Source organism: Alexandromys fortis, unplaced genomic scaffold, assembly GCF_014885135.2.
Source record: "Alexandromys fortis isolate MF-2015 unplaced genomic scaffold, M_Fortis_MF-2015_v1.1 scaffold_92, whole genome shotgun sequence".
In the NCBI taxonomy this organism is placed as follows: domain Eukaryota; kingdom Metazoa; phylum Chordata; class Mammalia; order Rodentia; family Cricetidae; genus Alexandromys; species Alexandromys fortis.
Genome location: NW_026067972.1, coordinates 7,401,091 through 7,422,738, shown reverse-complemented (window position 1 = coordinate 7,422,738; position 21,648 = coordinate 7,401,091). Strand labels below are relative to the sequence as shown.

General features: G+C 41.3%; 1 protein-coding gene across 1 annotated transcript in view; it reads right to left on the bottom strand.

The window, feature by feature from the left end:
- The window catches only part of Ubap2 (ubiquitin associated protein 2), a 68,716-nt gene that overhangs the window by 26,448 nt on the left and 20,620 nt on the right, over positions 1 to 21,648 (bottom strand). The window contains exons 2-6 of the mRNA XM_050155910.1: positions 6,350 to 6,427; positions 4,862 to 4,972; positions 3,172 to 3,325; positions 1,021 to 1,098; positions 218 to 272 (exon numbers count right to left, since the gene is read on the bottom strand). Coding sequence (XP_050011867.1) covers positions 218 to 272; positions 1,021 to 1,098; positions 3,172 to 3,325; positions 4,862 to 4,972; positions 6,350 to 6,412 — 461 coding nt within the window. The 5' untranslated portion in view covers positions 6,413 to 6,427. The remainder of the gene's footprint in view (positions 1 to 217; positions 273 to 1,020; positions 1,099 to 3,171; positions 3,326 to 4,861; positions 4,973 to 6,349; positions 6,428 to 21,648) is intronic.

Genomic DNA, 21,648 nt, shown 5'->3' with positions numbered 1-21,648 from the left:
GGCAGTGGCTGAGGGGCACACACTAGGAGAGGATGACGCTAAGCATCCATGTGCAGGAAACAACATCTATCATCCTAACAAAGCATATGCATCAAGAATGCCAGCAGTTCCAAGCTTAGAGCCCCAAATTCAGATCTACGACAGAAAAAGTGCTCTAACTAGGATAAATAAATTATAGACAGGAAATAACTACAACAATAGGATAGCTAAGACTTACCCCATGCTTTGTGAAGAGAACCTTCCTGCCCCTCTGCCTCTGCCACGTCCAAATCCTTTAAAAAACACAATTGTAGAATATAGTTATTTTTATATTGTATATTTTTGGAATGATTTAATAAAGCAGAGAGTTTCAGGCCTATCTGGGCTACACAGTGACTTTCTAACCAACCTAGACTGTAGTATGAGATGCTTTAAAGCACACACATACAGAACAAACAAAAAAACCCACAAGTTGCTAGGCAGTGGCGACACACCCCTTTAATCCTAGCACTAGAGGCTATGTGATCAAGGCCAGCCTGGTCTACAAAAGGGAGTTCAAGGACAACCAAGTCACACAGAAAAACTCTGTCTAGAAAAAAGCCAAAAAAAAAAAAAAAAAAAAAAAAAAAGCCCCATACAACCCCAAAATAAAGAATAGACAGTCTATGCTTACCAGAACTCTCCACACCCCTGCTTAGAATCCAATCCTAAATGCTGGGATTACATCTGTAGCAAACATGGACTATAAAGGTGGTTTTCAGACTCCTGACAATAACTAGTCAGAGTCTAGGGTCTAAAGCACTGCTCAGAGGTGGATTACATTCTTATCAAGGGCAGGCACTGAGCAACAGCAGAAAAACAGAACCAAAGTAAAATGTAACAACAAAAACTCCTGGCATAAACTACACCTCCATCACAGGCAGTGGTCTACTTGCAACATCTCAAGGACAGCATTCTTTCCTAACACATTTCCAGTCTCAGAAGCACCAACCCGCCTTCTCCTCTGGTGCCCAGCATTCCATCTCGCTCGTTCTCCCTTACCTCTGCCTCGGGCCCGCTTTCCTCGTTCTGAAGGCTTGTCTCCTTGGTTGTAATCAAATCCATTTTCTTCACCTTTGGCTACAGAGGAAAAACCAGAAATGCCAACTCTTCATTTCCAAACCTATCAGGCACTTACAAAACCAAGTGCAAAGTGAACAAGAGTAAAAAGTGCCGCCATGGTTGCACTCTCCTCTGATCCCACAAGTTGAAGGCCAGCCTCCTCTACAAGTGAGACCCTCTCTCAAACAGCAGGTTACAATGTAAACAACATTCAGAAAACAGGAAAAACTAAAAGTAGCACAAAACTGAAGCACATGACTGAACACTTCTCAATCACTAGGATGGTGGAACCAGAGAATCGTGAGTTCAAGGCCACCTGGATAACACAGTGAGACGTAGTTTCAGAGGCGGGCAGATCTTTGTGATCTTATAGACCAGCCTGGTCTATAAGAGCTCCAGAACTCCAGAGAAACCCTGTCTCGAACCCCCCCCCCCAAATTAATAAAATAAAATAAAATGGTAAAGGCTCATGTCAAGTCTGACAATCTGAGTTCATGCCATGACCCAAATGGTAGAAGGAAAGAAAGAGACAACCCGAAGTTGTTCTCTCAGCATCTCGTGAGTGCCATGGCAAGTTCACCCACAAACAACAAACAGATGCCAGGGCCTTTGTGCTTGCTGAGCTAAATGCCCAACCTCAAGTAATTTTTTTTTTTTTAATTAAATTTAAAGCCAGGCTGATGGGCAGAGGTTAGTCCTAACACACAGGAGACAGAAAGAAGATCTATGTGAGTTTGAGGTCAGCCTGATCTAGAGAATGAGTTCCAGGACAGCAAGGACAACACAGAAAAATACTGTCTTGAAAAACCTAAAAGAAACAAAAACTTAGAGCAAGGCAAGGCATAGTGTGTGTGGGGGTGGGGGGGGCTGTAATTTCACTGCTGGAGGAAGGAGAATTTGGTTAAAGTCAGCTCACGACCTACTGACAGTCTAATTAACTTCTAACTAATTTTATGAGGACTAGGGGAAAGCGGAAGTGAGGCTTTTTGAGACGGGACTATGTAACTCAGGCTGGCCCTAAACTCAATTTTCCTACTAAAAGATCTTAAATTTCAGAATTACAGGCATTACCACACTCCACAGCAAGTAGTTGATCAATATCAACAGAGTACACTAACTATAAAATGTCTCCTAGGCTGTTCCAAGTAAAATGGGGTCAAAATATGGATGCACAGGAAACACACCACGGCACACACAGAGCTCAGAAAACAAATCTGGGTTGTCCCTTTCTTTCCTTCCACCATGTGTCCTGAAACTGAACACAGGTCATCAGGCACGCGGGTGCCTTTACGTACTGAGCCATTTCTCAGCGCTGCTTTTCTATGGAGGTTAAAATAAACAAAAAACCCTGGCTATTAAACTTATATCCTTTAAAGTTTTTTGTTGTTGCTGTTGTTATTTAGGATGTGGGGGACAGGGTCTCACTATGTAACCCTGGCTGGGCTGAACTGGTGAGGAATACCAGGATATAACAGTGAAGTAACCTATACCCACCCCAAGCCCAGCTCATTGACCTCTAACAGACACTACTAGTCTTCAAGAATGTAAAAATGACAGACTGAAAACACAGGAGAAAAAAAATGACAGACTGAAATTTGCGGGCAAATGAATGGATCTAGAAAACATCATATCGAATGAGGTAACCCAGACCCAGAAAGACAAAAAACATATGTACTCAATCATAAGTGGCTTTTGGACATAAAGCAAAGAAAACCAGCCTACAATTCATAATCCCAGAAAACAATGAGGATCCTAAGAGAGACATACATGGATCTAATCTAATGGGAAGTAGAAAAAGACAAGATCTCCTGAGTAAACTGAGAGCATGGGGACCATGGGAGAGGGGAGAAGGGGAGGGGAGAAGCAGGGAGGGGAACAGAGAAAAATATACTGTTAAAAAAAATTGATTAAAAATTTTTAAAATTGTTATTAAAAATGCAAACATGAATTCCATGCAGCCCAGTTCAGCACTGATAGGCTAGTGATCACAACATGAAATTTACATTGACAGGTGGGTTTAAGGGAATTCTCTGGGCTGTTCTTTCAGCTTGCAGAATGTACAAAAATGCAAAACAGAGAAGCTATACTCACATTCTCGGCCTCGGCCGCCACCTCTTCCTTTCCGGTTGTTGTTTCCCCGTCCACGACTTGTTTCTCTCTCCGTTCTCTTCTCTCTGTTTTCTTTATTTTCGGAGTTTTCTTTCCCAAAATTCTTCTTCTTTCCCCCTACAGTCTCCCATGAGGCCTATCAGAACGTAGAGATCTACAATCACTGAGCTGTCACACGGCTGTCAAACCTTACATTCTAATTCTTTCCCATTTACTTCTCTACTTTCCTTAAAAAGAAAAACTTGGAGGGATGGGTCAATCCCCAGCACCCAATCAGGTGGTTCATAACTGCCTGTAACTCCAGCTCCAAAGGAATATGACAATTTGGACCTCTGAAGCCATACACAGTTGTATGCATGCACACACAAAAAATCTCAAAAGCGACAACAAACCTTGATAAGCTCTTATTAATACAGTGTACAAATAATTACAGACAACATACTCCTTTCCTACCACCAGGCTTTTCCTATGCAAATACAGAAATAAAGTTAATGACATTCCCTAAAACGACTCCTCTATATTTTAAATTAAAAATATGTAAAAATTGTTGCTCTTCAAGTAAAAGTCTACAAATTCAATTTATTCTGCTTGCAAATCTTATTAAACTAGAGACACAATCCCACCCTTAATGCAGGAAGTCTTTCTGCACATATGTTGCTTTCATTGGTTAATGAATAAAGAATCTACATTTGCCTGTGATAGGGCAGAGTATTGCTTGGGGTGGGGACTAAACAGAATGCTGGGAGAAAAAAGGCAGAGTTAAGAGAAACCATGTAGCCCAGCTAGAGACAGAACTTTATCCGGTAAGCCACAACCATGTGGCAATACACAGATGAATGGAAATGGGTTAACTCTAGGTGTAAGAGCTAGCAATAATAAGCTAGCGCTAACACACCAAGCAGTGTTGTAATTAATACTGTTTTTGTACGATTATTTCGGTTCTGAGCAGACAAACAAGCAGCCCCTTTACTACACACCCTCACATGTTACAGGACAGCAAGCTAATTCCAAAGCCATGTACCTAAAACCCCAGAACTCAGGAGGCTGAGGCAGGAGGATTAAAAGTTAAAAAATAGCTAGGGTTTCATTGTCAGATACTTCCTCAAAAAATAGAAACCATCGGTTGTGGTTCAGCAAATGCTAGCAGGAAATGATGGAGGGTCAGAGGCAGAAGACATGAGTTCAAGATCACTCTGAGCTGTGTATTTTTGGCTAAACAGATGGTTCCCTGCTTAAGAGTAGGTGCTGCTCTTTAGGACTTCAGTTCTCAGCACCCATGTTAAGCAGCTGACAAGTGTTGTAACTACAGCACTCTTCTAACCTCCTGGGGCATTGTCTCAGAGACGCACACATGCTGGCACGTAACAGTAAATTTCCAGGAATGTATGGGAAAATAATGACGCTAGGACAAGGCACATGAGAGAGGTATTTACAGAGTTTACAAAAGGAGTTCCACAGGCCAGGGTACCAGAAGCTATTTTTTGGAAGGAATACCCAAGTTACTGCTCTTACTGGAACTTTCCTATAGTGCTTATCTCAAATATGAATAGCCCTGGGTTTGTTTCCCAAAACACCCCTTCTAAAACATAGCATGCCCCAACCCATCTACCACAACTTTCATCCAAGGTGAAACTGAAAATACGACCTGAAGTTGAAGGACAAAAATGCTTACCGTATCTGAATCTCCTTCCAGCAATATATTGATAGCTTTGTTCACATCTCCATTACAGTCATGTAGAGCCACTATGCATTCGTCCTGATTTTTCCCCGTCACTTCCATAAGCTAGTCAAAGTATCGGAAAATGGTTAAAGGGAACCAAAAAAAGGGCATTCAATATTAACTTTGCTGATTCTTCTATCCTTCCATGTGAGGGCTCCAGTAAGTTTAGGCTATAAGTGCATGTGTGCTGACTTTCCCGTGCCCCATTAGTACTAGTAGACTCATTCACAAACTTCCTCAAAGACAAGTCACTTTTTTTGTTGTTGTAACAGAATCTTATTATGCAGCTGTGACTGACTTGGAACAACTTGCTAGATAGACCAGACTGGCTTCACAGTGCACCAACACCCCCAGCCAACTAGCACAATATACGCACAGACCAAATCCTAGAAATTGCTCAAACTTAGGTCAATAGCATAGACCATGCAACGTTTTGATTTTAAAACATTAACTGGAACTTGATTTGTAAATGGCCACCATTCAACCATTCCACATACAAACTTAGTTACACCTTATAGTCTCCAAAGCTATAGAGATACCCTGTCTGGGGTGGGAGAGATAAGCATGCTATATTTCATCACCTGGCTACCAATATTAAATATCTGATCATAGGCACAAAATTCAATATCAAATACAAGTTCAGACTAAGCAATAAGTATATTTCAAAACTAAAAATCTCTAATAAAATAATCTCTTTAAGACTATAAGGAATCAAGTGTAAGAGCTGGCAGTTAAGAGCATTTGCTAGGTTCAGTTCTCTGAAATCATATGGTGGTGGTTCATAATCACCCATAATTCCCCTTATGGCCTCCCTGGTCAAAACTGTATGCAATACGCGCGCGCGCGCGCGCGCGCGCGCGTGTGTGTGTGTGTGTGTGTGTGTGTGTGTGTAGGCATGATCCACACACAAAGAGAAAAATTTTTGAAATAATTTATTTTTTGACCAGGTAGTGGTGAAATACACCTTTAGTCCCAGCACTTGGAGAGGCAGAGTCCAACTTGGTTCACAAAGTGAGTTCCAGGACAGCCAGAGCTGTTACACAGAGAAACCCTGTCTCTAAAAACCAAAAGTAAATAAATTAAATTGTTTTGTTGTGTTGCTCTTTTGCCTGCATGAATGGAAATGGCTACAGACATTTACGAGCTGTCGTGTGGGTGCTGGGAATTGAAAGTGGGTCCTCTGGAAGAGTAATCAATGATAAGCGACCGCTACAGCCCACCAGATTTTTAATTTACACACTGGTGTTTCTGCCTTCATAAATGTCTGTGTGAGGGTATCTACAGACAGGTGTGAGATGCCATGTGGGTGTGGAGAATGAAAAGTAGGTCCTCTGGAAGAGCAGCCAGTGCTCTTAACCACTGGGGCATCTCTCCAGGCTCAGAAATTTTTTAACTAAGGATAAAGAACAAAGTCATATCATCTTTTTTCTAGAAACATACCTGTTTAACTTTTATTTCAAATTCTGAATCATTCTTATCAAAGATCACTTGTGCGAGCCGCATCTGTTCAGCCGTTGCCTAGGAAGCAAAAACAGTAGTGGGTTTCAGAAACCAAAATACTAAGACACACTAGAATCCAAGTCAAACAGAACTCCAAACCACTAAGCATCACACTTTTGAGAAACCACTAAGCATCACACTGACTAACCAAGTATGGTAGCACACATTCATAATCCCAGCACCTGAAGAGGCAGAAGAAGCAGGAGGATCAAGGTCATCCTGAGGGGAGGGAGGGAGGGAGGTAAGCTGGCCGGCTGAATTTAGGACTATATATAAACTATTCCCATAAGAAAACTGCCATAAAATTAAACATAAAGGACTTGTTCCCTTGGCCAAATGACCTTATGGTCATGATGCTTATCTAAATTTCCTTACCACTGAGGAGGTGAAGACATAGCAGAGGAAGACAGCAGTAGTGGCAGAGGTTATGTGCCTGTGCTCCCTGTACTCAGAAGCATCCTTCTGCTCACTACAAGTCCCTGGCAAGCCAAGGCTACACACAATAATACAAATGACACCCAACTGGTTATGGCTGGTTCTGAAGAAAAAAAGGCTGCATTTAGCTAAAAAGAATAATTCTGAAATTAATCCCCTTTTACATTATACTCTAAATGAGGGGGGGGGCGCTTTCAGTCAGCTCCACAGAAAATGATTCCTTATTCAAAACCCTGTTCTTAGAAAACAGACTTTTGGAGGCAGAGACAGGCAGGCCTCTCAAAGTTCGAGGGCAGCCTGGTCTACAGAATGAGTTTCAGGACAGCTTGAGCTGTTACACAGAGAGAGAAATCTTGCCTCAAAGAAAGAAAAAACAAAAACAGGAAACAGACCTCTGAATTTTTTAGGTCTCCTGTTGCGTTATTTATAGCAATTAAATATTGGTATCATAGTGTGATGACTATAAAATGCTCATTTGAGGTTTGTGGTGGTGGTTTTTCTTTTTTGGTTCTTTGCACAGGGATTCTCCACCTAACAGTCCTGGTTGTCCTGGAACTCACTTTGTAGACCAGGCAGCTGGTCTTGAACTCACTGAGGTTCACCTGCCTCTGTCTCCCAAGTGCTGCCCACGTCCTGCCTTGTTTTTATAGTAACAGAAACTGAATCTAGGACCTCCCACGTGCTAGGCAAGCACTATATATTTTCCCTCTCCCCAATGTTTTACACTTTTGTTGTTTTGAGACCTGCTGAGTTTGAAGCCAGCACATTCTCACTCCAGCACTTGGGGGCAGAGGCAGGAAGAACTGTGTGAATTAGATGTCAGAGGCCCAAAAGAAGAGTTCCCCAACACTGTCTCAAAAATAGACAGCCTAAATTGGCTGTGAACTCACTCTGTAACCCATAACTCCTGTTACGCCCTCTGAATAGTTGCTATTATAGGATTGTGTCACCAAGCCTAACTGCATTTTCCTTCATTTTCTTTCTTGAGATAGTCTTGGTTTATAGTTTATAGTCTCCCGCTTCAATCTACAGAATCCTGAGATTACAGGCATATGTAACCAGTATGCTTGGCATCTAAAACTTAGAAAAATTCCAGGATTAGGCCAGTAAGTAAATTCGGTAAAAGACATAAACTTTCTACCTTATCTCTGTACAAGTTTTTAGTAAACCTAACGTTACTTCAATGCTTTATTTGACTGTTCTTGCACATACAAGGTGTGGACAATGTCAGTCTCTGCACGTCCTTGGGTTCCATGATTCCTTGGCTAGGTGGAAGCCAGAAAACACCACAGAAGCTCCTGTCTCTAAGCCCTCAATGCTGGCGTTACCCAGAATTCCCAGCCTGCCACCTAGTGCTATGCTGGAATCCACCAGTTCTCAAGATTGTACTCTTAGTTGCTGAGCTATCTTTTCAGGCCCAGGTTACTGTTCAGAAAAAGAATTTTTGCTGCCATTGTTTGGACTGCAGCTGCCACAGCTGATTTTGGAGCAGTCTAATAAGCAAGCCAGCCTGGACCGAAAGTCACTATATAACCTCACTGACCTCAAAAATCAGTGCAATTCTCATGAGTCAGCGTTTAGAATGTCAGGACTATAGGTGTGAACCACCATGCCCATCTAAATTATTTTGTTTATTTAGGGAGGACAGCCTATAGCACCCATGTGGAGATTGTCTTTCCTACAGTCACTTGAGAGTCTTTGTCAGAAGCACTTTTATACGATGAGCCATCCCACTAGCCCTAAATTATCATTCTTTGTTTTGTTTTTTTGAGACATGGTCTCACTGTGTATCCCTGAATGGCCTGAAACTCAAACAGACCATGCTGGCCTCTGCTTCCCAAGCACCATCATGCCTAGCTAAATTAGCATTTTCCCCCTAAGACAGGGTTTCTCTATGTCGCTTTGGAACCTGTCCTGAACAAGCTCTATAGACCAGGTTGGCCTTGAACTCAAGAAATCCCCCTGCCTATGCCCCCCAAGTGTTGAGATTAAAGGCATGCACCGCCACTACCACCCAGCTAAATTAGCCTTCTTAAAGTCTGCATTGTCTCCTGCTTACATATTTAAAAACCTAAATGTGTTCAAGAATGGCACATAGAACCACAACTGAGGATAAAAAAGCAGGAGGATCACAATTTCAGGAGTCAGCCTAAGGGACAGAAAGGCAGAGCCTCAGTCAATACAGCAATCTGTTAAGAATCTCATAAAGGAGTCAGGCAGTTATGTGTACTCGGGACTGAACCAGGGTCTTGTGCATGCTAGGCAGACACTGTACCAACTCAACTCCAGCCCAGCTCCATACAGCTTTTATTATATATATTTCACTCATTACAAGGACCCTTAATCAAGGTGCAGTTTCTGCATCATAAAGCACCTTTCACAAGGATTTTCCTTTTCCAGCAGCTGTGGCCTGTTATATACAATCTAAAGCCAATCCTATTATCCCCATCTATTCGTGCTGCTACCTCAGTTTAACTGTCAAATACTATTGGATTACACCCAGAAAGATGTCTGCACAGAAACTCAATGCCCATACTTGCTGGCAATGTTAATGCAATCTCCCCCAGGATACACAAAGACCAAACACACTTTCATTATTCCTACTGCACACCAGGTAACTATTCCCCGACCATCAACTGAGAAGTCCCAGTGTTTCAGACCAAGGCCCAACAGCATGATAGGTGGTCAAGGCAAGAGGAAAAGCCAAACGACCTTTGAAATGGAACTTTCATGCTACACTGAATCTAAGTGAGAGTTATTTTTGAGTGTGATGAAGTCACGAGTGCTCCTGGTGCTAACATCCCACAGGAGCAGTCTGTCCCATTTCATGAATTAAAACAGCCCCTTCCCTGCTTTCCACAGCAGATGGAAACATTGTGTATATTATCACTTTCAATTTAGAATATCTGGGGGGTGTGGGGGTGAAGGGAACTGGAGAGATGACTCAGAGATTAAGATCAATAACTGCTCTTGCAGAACACCCAGATTCAGTTTCCAACACACACATGGCAGCTCAAAACCACCTGTAATTCCAATGTCCAGAGATCCAATACCCTCTTTTCCGGTCTCTATAATACCAGGCATAAATGGTGCACAAACATAAATGCAGGAAAAACATTCATACATGAAATTCCATTCATAAATGAGAATAAATTTGAAAAAAAAATGTTGTGGGGCTTAAAAGACAGCTCCTTGGGGGCTGGAGAGATGGCTCAGAGGTTAAGAGCACTGACTGCTCTTCCAGAGGTCCTGAGTTCAATTCCCAGCAACCACATGGTGGCTCACAACCATCTGTAATGAGATCTGGCACCCTTCTCTGGCGTGCGGGCATACGTCGAGGCAGAATGTTGTATACATAATAAATAAATCTAAAAAAAATATTTAAGAAAAAAAAAGACAGCTCCTTTCATAAAAGTACTTGAGCAAGCATGAGAACCTCAATTCCAACAGAAAAAGATGAAAAAAGAACTGCAAACCAACAAACCACAGTCAGGCAGAAAATAAACACAAGTCAGAGAAAGTAAGATAAGTGAAGATTAGAAGAAGGGAAGTCAGTCAATCAGGATAGACTTAATTCAGTTAGGTAGTCACTCACACTTTTAATTCCAGCAACTGGTGGGATTGAGTTGAGATTCTGGTCAAGATCAAACCCATCCCGGGCTACGGACTGCCTTCCAGATCAACTGAGTTACAGACTAAGACTCTGTATTTAAAAGGGGGTGGGGTCTTCTGGGGTCTTTTGGTGATGGGAGGTGGGAATCTTTGTTTTGTTTTTGGTGGTCCTGGAGACAGAACCTGGGACCTCTAACAAGATAGGTAGTCACTCTTCTACTGAACTAGCTCAGAAGCTGACTCAGAGTTGGGTGGGGGGCAGAAGATGTATGCCAATAAAATAGATAATATACACAGCTACAAACAAAAAGATGAGATTCAAGAGTAGTATAAGGAGTAAAAGAAGAAGAAACAGTTCCACTAGAGGGAGTGCAAGGCATGGCAGCATACATCTAAAATCCCAATACTGAAAGAGGAAACTGAGGCAAGGACAGACTAGCAAGACAGTGAGACCTCACCTCAAACTTGCAAGTGACAACAAAAATGAAACTTTAGGCTCACAAAATTAAACAGCTTAGACAAAACAGAAAATCCCAAAAATAAATGCCTAACGACACAAGTCTGACACCAGAGTTCCACCCCTGGAATATGCATAAATAGTCAGGATGCAATAGAGCGAATCTACAATCCCAGCATGTCTACCAAAAGATGTGACAGGAGAACCAGCTCGGAAGTTCAAGGGCCATCTATCTAGCCTGAAGACGCCTGCCTCAACAAGAGAATTTACACTCAAAGGTTTTCCTCTAATCCGCACAGCCACACCATGGCTTGTGCCTACCCACACTCACATGATACATATACACAAAGGAATGCGGTGGGTTCAATCACCTATTGAAAAAGAAGACTCCTAATAGGTTAAGTAACTAAACTAGTCGTCATCAAAACTTCCCAGACAAGTGGAGCATAGTAGCTCAAACCTATAATCCCTAGCACTCATGGGCTGAGGCAGAAAAACTGCAACGTTTGAGGGATAACTGGGCTACAGTGAGTTCTATGTCTGCCTGGTTTACAGAGTTAAGACCATGTTCTCAATGAGTGAATGGATGACTAGATCATAAAATCCACGTCAGGCATAGTTAGTTTCTCTAGTTAATTCTAATTCATAAACTCTGAAAACTGATAAAGGACACTTTGCAACTCTCTGCAAATCAGGGCTGTAGCTACACCAAAAACAAAAAACATAAATAAGCATACTTTATTAATAGAAAAATAATTATCAGATCAGGTGCTGGTGGTGCACAACTTAAATCCCAGAATTCGGGAGGCAGAGGCAGGTAGATCTCTAAATTTTAGGCAAACCTAATCTACAGAGACGGCCAGGGATTACACAGAGAAACCCTGTCTCAAAAAAGTTAAAAAAAAATCAGGCATGGTGACAGATGCCTTTGACCTCAGTGAGTTTGAGGTCAGCCTGATCTATGTAGTGAGTTCCAGGACAGCCAAGGCTTCAGAGAAAAACCCTGTCTCAAAGACAAAATCAAAAATAAAAAGAAACCAAGGATATCTGTCCTCAGCAGTTTCCTAAACACTAAAAAAAGGGCTAAAATCAACAGACAAGGAAATTAGGCAAGAAAACTAAACAAATTACATGATAGAATTCTATGTTTAAAAATTAAAAATTGTGTTTATGTGTAAACAGAAAAATGAAATCCAAAAATACACCCTTCAAATGTGCATAACATCTTGAGAACAATAATACAATTAAACAGGGCAGGGATAACAACGATCTGGTAAACAATTATTTTTTTTTTCTAAAAACAAAAGGTTCCTCTTTAGAAATTACAAAATCACAAAGAGAACTTCCATTTCACTGACAGACAGGATCCTGTAAGTAAGTAATTCAAGTCTGCTATCATGCTAGACCCAACTGACACAATCTGACACTATTTGCTAGTGGTTGGGACCTTAATGTATACAGTAGGAAACACATTATGTTCCCTCCCTCTAAACAATGTAGCAACAGGAACAGTAGTATTAATAAGGAAGCAAGATATGGGCATTGGGTTTTTCTTTCATTTACTAGTTTATTTTGTGTGTATATATCTGTCTGTCTGGGTGTCAGAAGCCTACAGCACACATGTGGAAGTCAGGGGACTTTTAGGATTCAATTCTCTCCCACTACTCAGGTTATGACAATAAAATGCGGGTCCTCAGCCTTGACCTCATGTGTCTCTACCCGATGATCCATCTCACTGACTGAAATACTTCTGGTATTTATCTACTTATCTATTCATTCATCCATTTATTTGGGCAGAGGGCGGGGTAGCCAGGGTTTCTCTGTAGCTTTGGAACCTCTTCTGAAACTCACTCTATCAGCTGGCCTCAAACTCACAGAGATCCGCCTGCCTCTGCCTCCCAAGTTCTGGGATTAAAGGCCTGTGCCACACCGCCTGGCTACTTCTGGTACTTCTATCCAAGTATAGCTCCTTCTCTACTTGAAAACTGAATAAAGGAACTCTACAAGCACAAAGCCTGGAGTCCAAGAAAGCACACACCACATTAGCGATTGTGCAAAACCCATGAGATTGTGAAGTGAAAAAGGAAAGCAGAGACAGAAGTGATAACTGGAGTTAAGAGACTGTTGGGGTAGGTCTGACAGAGGGATAAATCAGTAAAGTGCTTGTTCCACAAGCATGAAGAACTGAGTTCAAATCCCAGCATTTACCCTTTGTGAGTTAAGTTCCGAGGCAATGTATGTAGCTTTGGCTGTCCTGGAACTCGCTCTGAAGACCAGGCTGGCCTCGAACTCAGAGGTACACCTGCCTCTGCCGCCTAAATGCTGAATTAAAGGTGTGTGCCACCAATGCCCAGCTAATTTACCAATTTTTATAAAGGGGGGAGGGGAGCTAGAGGTGGAGGTTTAGTATATGGAAATAGCTCTGAAGGAGGCCAAAATCAAAAAGACAAACAGGTAGGTGCCTCAGCTTGCCGCTATGGGTCCTCCCGGAGGAAAGATCAATCATCCCCGCACGGTGACTGTGGGCGCTGTCCCTTTGCTTCCCCAGGCTTCCCGGAGTGTTTCCCTCTCCCGAGACAGGATCAGTGGTGTCTGGAGTACCCGGATCCAGTGCACGTGCCAACATCACGCTGTCCGGGAAGAAGCGCAGGAAACTCCTGCAGCAAATCCGCCTTGCTCAGAAAGAAAAGGCAGCCATGGAAGTGGAAAACCCCTCCAAGCCATCCAGGACTAGTGAGCCACAGCCCAAAAGACAAAAGAAGATGAAAGTTCCCCAGGATGTAGATATGGAGGATCTGGGAGATGAGACTAAGCCCCTACCTCTGCTATGAGAAGATTCTCAACAGCAGCCAGAGGATTTGGAGGACTGTGAAGAAAATACTACCATATTTCACTCTCTCAGACACCCTTGAGTGGCCCACTGACCTTCCCTGGAGTTACATATTGGGAGGGAAGAAGACGCAGAAAAAGACTGGAGAGGTCCCGCTCTAGCAACCAACTCCTTTTGTAATAAAGCCCTGGAGGTCTAACTAACATGTGATGAAGTGCAGGAATGGGGATGGGCCCTATAAGAAGAAGGCCTTTGAGACAGTCCAGAAGCAGGACACACAGTGTGCTTGAGCAGAGCAGTAAGAAACTAGGTATTGCAGCGCCTGGTGGTGCTCACTTTTAATCCTGGCACTTTGAGGCAGAGGCAGGTGGATTTCTGTTCTAGGCTAGCTTGTTCCTGGTCAGCCAGGGCTACATGGTAAAACCCTATCTCAAAAAAGAAACTTAGGTAGCTTCTAAAGTGGTCCCCATCTTTCTATACAGTAACACTCCCAATTTTCCATTTTTGAAAACTGGAGGTTATTGGATGATAGGTGGGGAGACAAGGAATCTGCCACTATACCTGTGTGACCTGGGATTATAGCAAGGACATTTTTTTTTTAAACTGGTCATGGTGGTGGTTCTGGGAGTCAAACCCAGGGCCTCATCCGTTCTAGGCTTTCTTTTTGCCATCTACATCCTGAGCACCTGTATGTCTCTATTTCTCTATCAGCACTCATGCAGTAGGGAGACAGGGTCTTCGTTATATAGCCCAGGTCTGTTTTGAACATGTGATCCCTCTGCTTCTGCCTCCACAGTGCTGGGATTATGGGTATGAGACATGCACAGCCCCCTTTCCTAACTTGCCTTTACCATTGCAAACATCTAAATAGATGGAGGGCTTGACACCAAGCCCAACAAACTGAGTCCCATCCCTGTGACCTTAACAGTGGAAGGAGAGCCAACTCTCCAAAGTTGTCCTCTGGCTTCCACGCTTGCATTTTGGTAAGCATGGTCCCCCATATATATAGTAAATGTAACAACAAAGCACAACCAAACACATTAAAAAATTAACGTGGACTTGCAGCACTTCTCCAGTTTTCCATTCCTCTACTAAATATCAGTAACAGACTATTTTATGTGATTGAGTTTTTTGCTTGCATGAATGTGCATTGTGCATGCCTGGTGTCTGCAAAGGCCAGAAGAGGCTGTTGGATCCACTGGAACTGGAGTGAGCTGCCATGTAGGTGCTAGGAACTGAATCTGTGTTTCTGAGAGAGCACCAAGTGTTCTTACCACTGAACCATCACTCCAACTCCACAGACAACTTTTTCTTTCTTTTTTTAGATTTATGGGTATGAATACTTTGCCTGCATAGATGTATGTGCACTATGTGCCCAAGGAGGCCAGAAGCTCACCTGGAATTGGAATTACAATTGGGAGCTGCCATGTGCATGCTGGCAATTGAACCCTAGTCCTCTCAACTCTCCATCCCCAAACAACTTTTAAATAAATGTGATGCATCTCACAACCACGTGTAACTCCAGCTTCAGGGGCTCTGATGTTCTCTTCTAGACTCTGAGGACACCAGTACTTGTGTATCTATATATACACAGGCATGCTCATATACATAGAACTTAAAAATAAGAACAAGACAGTCAGTGGTGGCACATGCCTTTAATCCTAGCACTCAGGATGTGGGCCAAAGCTGTTACACAGAGAAACCCTGTCACAAAAAACCTTAAAAAATATAATAAAAATGTTTAATATTCAAAAAAAAAAGACAAACAGGTATTAAGAGAGCTAAGAGAAATGAGCCTACCTGAGCTATATTCACTGCTTAACGGGAAGAAGGGAAATGAAAGAAGAAACTATTTTAAGTGAGTAAAATAGTAGATCGCTTGTAGCTCCTCCTTGGCTACATGACGAGTATTATTATAAAAAAATATACCTGATGGGGGCTTGAGAAAAGACTCAGAGGTTAAAAGCACTGACTGTTCTTCCAGAGGTGCTGAGTTCAATTCCCAACAACCACATGTTGGCTCACAACCATCTGTAATCAGATCTAGTGCCCTCTTCATGCCAAACACTATATATATATATACACACACACACATAATCTAAAAATACACACACACACACACACACACACACACACACACACACACACACCTAGTTCCAGAAAGAAGAACAGAGTTAGAACTGGGTTATATATTAAGACACCATTTCGACTAGACTACTTTATCAGGCATGCATGAAACCCTGGGTATGATCCCTAGCACCACACAAAATAAGCATGATAGTACATGCCTGGGATCCCAGAACTCAGGAGGAAAACAAAGTGGGATCAGGCGCTCACAGTCAGTCTTTGCTACAAAGAGAACAAGAATTCAATAAAACTCTGTCATAAAGCTGGGTGTGGTGGCACTATCTTTAATCCCAGCACTTGAGGCAAAGCTGATCTACAAAGCAAGCTCCAGGACCACCAGGGATACACAGAGAAACACAGTCTCATACCAAACAAAAAATAAATAAATAATGAAAAAAGATGCTAAGCCAGGCGGTGGTGGCGCACGCCTTTAATCCCAGCACTTGGGAGGCAGAGGCAGGCAGATCTCTGTGAGTTCGAGACCAGCCTGGTCTACAAGAGCTAGTTGCAGGAAAGGCTCCAAAACCACAGAGAAACCCTGTCTCAAAAAACAAAACAAAACAAAAAAGAAAAAAGATGCTGTCCCAAAATAAATAAATACATTTGTTGGAGCTGGAGAGATGGATGACTGGTTAAAAACACTTGTTGCTCTTTCAGTCCAGGGGACTGTACTCCCTTCTTCTGACCTCCACAGGCTGCATAAAGATAGTACACTGACAGACATGCAGGCCAAACATTAGCACGGCATTGTAGAACTTGCCTTTAGTTGTAGCATTTGAAAAGCAAAGGCAGCTGGATCTCCTGTGAGCTCAGGCCAGCCAGAGCCTATGAAGACAGAAACCATGCCTCAAAAAAACACATTAAAAAAAAAAAGAAAAACCCTGAGAATTCTGTGGTTTCAGAATTTTCAAAGAAAAGTTACTTCATGGGGTAATGTCAAAATGCAGGGCTGGAGAAAGGGCCCAGAGGAGCACTGGCTGCACTTCCAGAGGTCCTAAGTTCAATTCTCATCAACCACATAGCGGCTCATAGCCCTCTATTGTGAGATCTGGTGCCCTCTTCTGGTGTGCAGCATACATGCAGGAAGAACACTGTATACACATAACTAGTTAAATAAAAATTTATTTTAAAAAATGTCATCATGTATAGGGGCTGTTCTTCCAGAGGACCAGAGTTCAGTTCCCAGCACCCACAACAAACAGCTCACAACCACCTGTCATTGTAGCACCAAAGGCCTGGACATCCACCTCTGGCCATCCCCCAAGATGGCTTGCCCACATTCAAAGTGCACATGCCCACATAGAGAAATATGGACACACATGCCATATAAGTGATAAAAATAAAATTTTTTAATCTCATAAAGCCCAACAAAAAGGCAGGAACTGGGATGTTATCTTCCTGAAAAGGGTTATGAATAATGGAGTCTGGGAGAACAAGATCAACAACTGTTGGCTCTACAGAGAATGTTATTTTGTTTTGTGGTGCTAGGGACTAACTCAGGGATTAACAAATACCCAACCATTAGCTATGCCTCCAAAGCCAAGGGAGCTACATTTAAGCCTAAAAATTCCTTAAGAAATGTCCACTGCCTTTAATTACACACAACTAATACATTTTATTCCTTGACCCTATAAAAAATCATATAAAATATTAATTAAAAATGGCATATGCACCAACAAGCATGGCCAACGATTTCCAGCGAAATAATTACCAGTGGCCTCATGCAGGCTAAGTAACATCTCAGTCCCTGGGTGTGTCTGCATTTTCACTCTGGAAGCATCATTCATACAGTCGTACTATTCCTTGTTTCAGTCATGCTCGTCAGTCATACTATTCCTTGTCTTACTCATAAAGTATCAACCACTCATCTATTGAAGACTTGCCCTTTTTACTTTAAATATTTTAACTTTTACAAACATTTACTTTCATCCGTAAAATCTTCCTTTAGTTCTGAACAGAGCACAGACTAGACAACTTCTGAAAGCACAGCTGATAGACTCAGCAGCATTTATAAGCATATTACAGCAGTAGTGCTACATATACATCAACAGTGTCAGTCAAAATGCTAAATTGTATTACCTTTATAAAATACTCTACAAACCTTAATCAAGAAGATACTTTATTCAATAAACAGTTCAATTATCCAATAAACAAACATAAGAGTATAATAGGGAAGTTACCAGGCTGAGCTCAAGAAGTGTCAAGAGGTCTGTAAAGCTTAGGAAAAAAAGAGGAAAAAGTAGGGTCAACTAATAATTCCAACTTAAAACAACGTTAGTGCACCCTCCCCAACAGTTTGTAATTCCAGTTCCAGGGAGCTCTGATGCCCTCTTCTGGCCCCCCAGTACACCAGGCCCACAATTGGTGCATAGATATATATACAGGTGAAAACACCCATATACATACATAATTTTTAATTTGTAATAACTATGATTCCCCTAGTGAACCTATTTCTTTAACTGGACTGTTTTCCAGAAACCATTGGATAATTTATTAAAGCAGGGGTTTGTTTTGTTTAGAATTTTTATTTTCAGGCAGCAAGAAACTCAGTATACAAACTAGACTAGCCTGGAACTCACAGCAATCCTTCCACATCATCCTAGTACTACAACAATAAAACATCCAGTTAGCTAATTTTTGAACTACTCTAATTTTTTTTAACTTACATTTATCCATTTATTCTTAAGTCTGTGTATGTGCCCATTCCCACACGTGTATATATGTACACATGTACATACACAGAAGTTACAGGACAGACTGCCAGAGCGCTCTCTATCCATCATGCGGGCTCTAAAAACCAAACTCAGGTCTTTAAGCTGGGCAACAAATATCTTTATCCACCAAGCCCCTATTTTATTTTTTTTAAACCATCCTTATAGGTGGACATAGGACATGACGCTAATACTAGCTAGCGCTAAGGGGCAAAGGCAGTAGTATGTTTAAGAGCAATTTTCTCTAAATAGTTGACACTGTCTCAAAAAGAAAACAGTAATAGGAACAAGAAGGTCTGTAAATTTATATTACACAAATATAAATACAAACCACATGTTTTCTATAATTGATATATAATTTTAAATATAAAATAAACATAATTTTATTTTCTACTTATTATTTTGTTTTGTACTTTGAGATAGGATCTCTCTATGTCGCCCTGTAAGTTCCAAAACTTGCTGTGTATATATGTAAACCAGACTGACCTCTAACTTGCAGAGATCTGCCTGCCTCTGACTCTTGTGTGCTGAGATTAAAGGTACATACCACAAAGCCTGCTATCTTGCTATGTAATTAATTTATTTTTTTGTCTGTATGTGGGTATGCATGCACACACACAGCACCCAAGTACAGGACAGAGAATAATCTGCAGGCGTGGATCCCTGTTTCAATCATGTGAGACCCAGGATCAAACTCAGGTTGTCAGTCTTGGTAGCAATGATCTTTTATCAGCAGATCCTTTCCACCAACCCTGACTTCTAACTTGTAATCTACTGACTTAGAAGCCTGTCTACAGGTGGGATTAGAGGAATGGACTGTCATGTCCGCCTCAAGTTTCAAATAATAATCTTATAGTTTACGTGGAATATACTATAAAAATTACTTCTTGATAGCAACTGTATATAATTTCCAATTCCTTACCATCATTCTGCAAGATTAATACACTATTTTGAATTTTAAAACACCAATTGGCCTTCCTAAGATACTAGAGGAATATTAGCTACTTTAGTCAACTTGTAAAACTAATCACTATTAAAATACAAACTTAACCCTATTATATCACTGAATACAAATCACATCCAGTTGAAACTATACTTCAGTGGCAGAACATTTGCCTAATATATGTAAGATTCTGAGTTTGGTGCCTAGCACTGAAAAGGGAAAAAAATAGATCACATTTACTTATACCAAAAATATGTAACTAATTCTAATCATAAAAGTATAAAAACTCAAGCTAGAAGACAATATAGATATAATATTTCCACAATCTCTCACACGTCAAAGTAAAGAAACTGAAGAAAAGGCCTATCCTACTAATGGGAGACTTAAAACTCCAACTAAACAGGAAGCTGAAGGACGGCTGAGAGGAAAAGCTTGTGCTAAGCATAATGGAGCTGGTACGGAAGAAGACAAAAAGAGACATCAACTGAAGAGAACGGATGCCTAAATAATACTTAACTAAAAAGGATAGACACTATTGCCAGGAACAAAAAAGCACTCCAGATTGTATCTTGCTTAATTAATAAAGATGTGGACTCATGACCCAAAACTCGGGCTTAAAGAAATCCAAAGCAGCTCTTTCATCACTAACCCTAGAGAGAAAATCCCTACCACTAGATATTCAGTGGGCAATTAGTACCCTAACAAATGTTCCTCATTGTCACTTTAAGGAAGGTAACTGTCAGGAAATCATTTTATATTAGAGCAAACAAAACATGGAGCCCAGGCTGACTTCAAACACACTACAGCCAAAGATAACACTCAACTTCTGATCCCCTGCCTCCACTTCCTGAGTGCTGGGATTACAGGCTTGTTCCACCATGCCCAGTTTTCATGGTGGTGAAGACTGAACCCAGGGATTCATACAGGCTAGGCAAATACTTTACCATGATTAGGGCACATCCCCAAGTGTGTATTCATATGAGTATATTGTGCTGGGATTGAGACGGGCACTTCATGTATGTTAGTCAAATGTTTTACCACAGAGCAAGCAATAACGTCAGTCTAACATAAAACTTCCCCTGGCAGTATTTTTTTTTTTTAAAAAATACTTAAAATAATTTTATAAACAGCAAAATCAGAAAACAGTTATTAGTCAGAGAAAATGGTATATGGCTTTAATCCCAGCGCAAGAGGCAGGCAGAGGCAGGTAGATTTTTGTGCGTTTGAGGCCAACCTGGTCTATAGAGTGAGTTTTAGGACAGTCAGAGATGCACAATAGGCTCTGTCTCAAAACTAAACAAAAAAGGAACTCCATTATCTCTGCTACATGTGAAGCTATAAGATGGCAACATCATAAGATTCCTTTTTTAAAGGTTCCCCATTTTTTTCTGTTATTATTATTATGAATATATGTATGAGTGCAAGCTTGTGCATACCGTGGCATGCGTGTAGAAGTGGAAAGGCTTTTGGAAGCTGGTTCTCTTACTTCCAATGTGTATTTCTGGGCTCAAATTCAGGGCTCAAGGCTTGCATGGTAGGAGCTTTTACCAAATGAGCAATCTCACCATTCTACAATGCCTACTATTTTTCTTCCTTTGCTATAAAAGTGTATATATATGCACATGTGGAGATGAGAGAAAACCTCTGTGGAATCAATTCCATCCTTCCAAATATCAAATTCAGGTTGCCAGGCCTGTGGGGAAAGTCCTTCAACCAGTGAGCAATCTTGTAGGACCAAACAACAAGAGGGCTGGAAAGAGGGCTCAGCGTTTAAGAACAATGGCTGCTCTTCCAAAGTTAAGAGTTCAATTCCCAGCAACCACATGGATCCAAAAGATCTAATGCCCTCTTCTGGCATGCAGGTGTACATACAGATAGAGCATGATATACATGAAAAAATAAATATTTGGAGAAAAAAAAAAGACAGCAAATCAGGTTGGAGAGATGGCTTGGTGGTTAAGAACACTGTTCCTCCAAAAGATCCAGGTTTGATTTCCAAAACACATATGGTGGCTCACAACTATCTGTTAACTGTGTATGTGGCATAGACATTTATGCAGGCAAAATACCCATACATGTAAAAAAACAAAATGTAAAAAAAAAAAAAAAAAAAAAAAAAAAAAA